General features: G+C 44.1%; 1 protein-coding gene across 2 annotated transcripts; it reads left to right on the top strand.

Annotated features, from left to right (window-relative positions):
• Nucleotides 1-208: 208 nt before the first annotated feature.
• On the top strand, nucleotides 209-2,035 carry LOC131425202 (uncharacterized). 2 transcript variants are annotated; one of them, XM_058586887.1, is made up of 4 exons: nucleotides 209-399; nucleotides 496-761; nucleotides 845-1,274; nucleotides 1,370-2,035. In XM_058586887.1, the coding sequence occupies exons 1-3, from the start codon at nucleotides 292-294 to the stop codon at nucleotides 1,224-1,226; spliced, it is 756 nt and encodes a 251-aa protein (XP_058442870.1). In that variant the 5' UTR covers nucleotides 209-291; the 3' UTR covers nucleotides 1,227-1,274; nucleotides 1,370-2,035. The 2 variants fall into 2 exon arrangements, with proteins under 2 accessions (XP_058442870.1, XP_058442861.1); XM_058586878.1 differs by having other exon boundaries at nucleotides 496-773.
• Nucleotides 2,036-2,351: the final 316 nt, after the last annotated feature.

The raw sequence follows: 2,351 nt of genomic DNA, 5'->3' as shown, positions 1-2,351 counted from the left end.
AAAACAGAAAATTATTGCATTAGACTTTTAGTACGCCTGAATTTTTTTAACATCGATTGAGAATCACATCGAGTTCGTTACAACAAAGATAAACTCAGGATCACATTGTCCCATTTGCTATGTGATTTTGACATAAATTGGCAGTACCAGCATAAAGCTTGTTTCATCACAGTAGGCTTCATAAAAATAAACGACAAACAATCAAAACAATCATTCATTTTCGGAAAATGGACACCTAAATTTACGGTCTAATAATATATTTAAAAATAAAATCAACAGAACATCCTAAAAATGTCCGATACTCACCAGAGCAGTCTGCTATCGGGCATTCAAGCCGTCCGGCTCTTCTGGTCAGTCCACAACGAACGACGTCGTTCGAGTCAGGTGAGCCAACTAACGGTAAGTTCACGGTTTCCAAAACAAGCTCATCCCTGCGAAAGGAAATTGAATTTCCAAATAATAATAATAATAATAATAAAACACCATTCCCGATAGCAACGCAGCCGAAGTTCATCCGACGACGTTTGTTCCGATGTGGTGGCGGCGGCAGCGGCCGAAGATCAAGATCCGGTCAAGGTGGAATCGAAAATATGCCGAATCTGTCGCGCCGGGGACGATTCACTGGTGGACAATCTTTGCAACTGCAAGGGAAGCATCGGACATATTCACGAGCGCTGCCTGCGGCTGTGGACCGTCTACCGGCGCAGTCAGGTGTGCGAGATCTGTCACTGCAAGTTCCGCTGGGAGTTGGACAGCAATCTGTCGGTTAAGTCGTACGGGCGTCGCCTACTGAAACGGGAAGGTCTAACGCGGGAATTATTTTCTGCTTTGTTCTCTCTTTCAGGAGCGATTGGCGATTAATAGGAAACTTTTTTCGTCGGCGCTATTTTTGGGTGTTGCTTCGAGATTTACTTAATTTTGCCGTTCTGTTCGGCATTTCTGCACTGCAAAATGCCAACATTGTCAGCATGGTTCAGGAAGAACGGGAGCACGGTTTTACGGCGGTTCTGCCACTGGCTTTGGTTTGTGCTTCCTGTTACGACATGTTCTTCACCCGGTGGGTGGTCAACCGGACCCTGAAGGCGTACAACCTGGTACGGGAGTACTGGACCATGGCTCACGATGACGAATTTCTCGGTTACTTCGACGAAGATTTTGCCGTCTACGGAGAAAATCAAATGGAAATCGAAAACATGCTGCTGGCGGAGTACGAAGCTCCCGATTAGTGTGGAAGGTGCGAAAGGATTAACGGCCGGCTTGGGTTGATGTAATCGGTATGTAAAAATGCATTCTCCGAGAAATGCATGAAGCGGAATGTGTGTACGAAAGCAATTTATTGCTTTCATAATTTATTATGTACTCTTTGCAGAACGCTCGAAGGGCGAGTTCCTTCTGGAAGTCACTGTCGCCGCTGCATTCAAGCATATCTACGCGATGGGAGTGTTGAAAATTTGCGGTTGTCGGGAGCCGCACGGAACTCGGGAGCCTGAAGTGACAAATTTATGACATAGAGTTAATGGATTTCTATGGTAGCCGGAATCGAATATACGGCAAATGGGACTATGCTATGTCTATGTCTCTGAGCAATATAGTCCTAACCGAAGGTTTATTTCGAAATTTTCGAATGGATACAAGCGGCACTCCCCTTTTAAGCAAATGAACTTTATTCATTTTCCAAACCTCTGATGTTTGCGGTTTTTCCGGCGCACGGGCGCGCGTTCTCACAGCTTACATATTCATAAAAGTTTGCCGGGCAAAGTATGCACCATGTTTGTCGGAATTTCCATTAATTTCCCCTGTACTCCGGGGATGGCAGCGGTAAACGTTACAGTCAACCGGTGTATTATTCCTTCATCTTGAATAGCAATCTGGTGAAGTGGATGTGCTGCGAGTAGCTCAGAACGGTTTCCGGAATCGTCAAAGGTCAAGTAGCTGAACGGGAACAAAAAAAAAAATGCTTCCAGCAATTATGCGCTGTAATAACTATTCAAAGCAGAAGAATAAACTCCGTAATTGGATGTGGGCACAGCAACAATAGCATTCTATCAATTTTTCATGGGCTTTTCTTTTGATTATAATAAATAGTTCATTCTTCCAACTCGGGCCTATGGGCCGCAACGCTTCCAATACCGGCGTGCCGGTATTTGTGAAGGTATAATAAAAAAATGGTTGACTAAACCGGAGGTCAAACTCCCAATCGGTAAGCAGTAGCAAAACTTCGTAATCCTTTGCGATGCCTTACGTGACTTACATTAGTCGAGTTAATAAATGGTTTTAAAAGAATCCTATGAAAAGCAAAGCTATTCCAAATAGTTACTAAGATCCCCTATCTGAGTTGAAACGGAAATGTG

The sequence above is a fragment of the Malaya genurostris genome, chromosome 1, assembly GCF_030247185.1.
Source record: "Malaya genurostris strain Urasoe2022 chromosome 1, Malgen_1.1, whole genome shotgun sequence".
In the NCBI taxonomy this organism is placed as follows: Eukaryota; Metazoa; Arthropoda; class Insecta; order Diptera; family Culicidae; genus Malaya; species Malaya genurostris.
This window is presented reverse-complemented; position numbering and strand designations above follow the sequence as displayed.

Coding starts and splice junctions, on each gene's coding strand:
- LOC131425202 (XM_058586878.1), top strand. CDS start 292: ATGTCCGATACTCACCAGAGCAGTCTGCTATCGGGCATTCAAGCCGTC. Junction 400..495: donor GTCAGGTGAGCCAACTAACG/GTAAGTTCACGG, acceptor CATTCCCGATAG/CAACGCAGCCGAAGTTCATC. Junction 774..844: donor AGCAATCTGTCGGTTAAGTC/GTACGGGCGTCG, acceptor TCTCTCTTTCAG/GAGCGATTGGCGATTAATAG.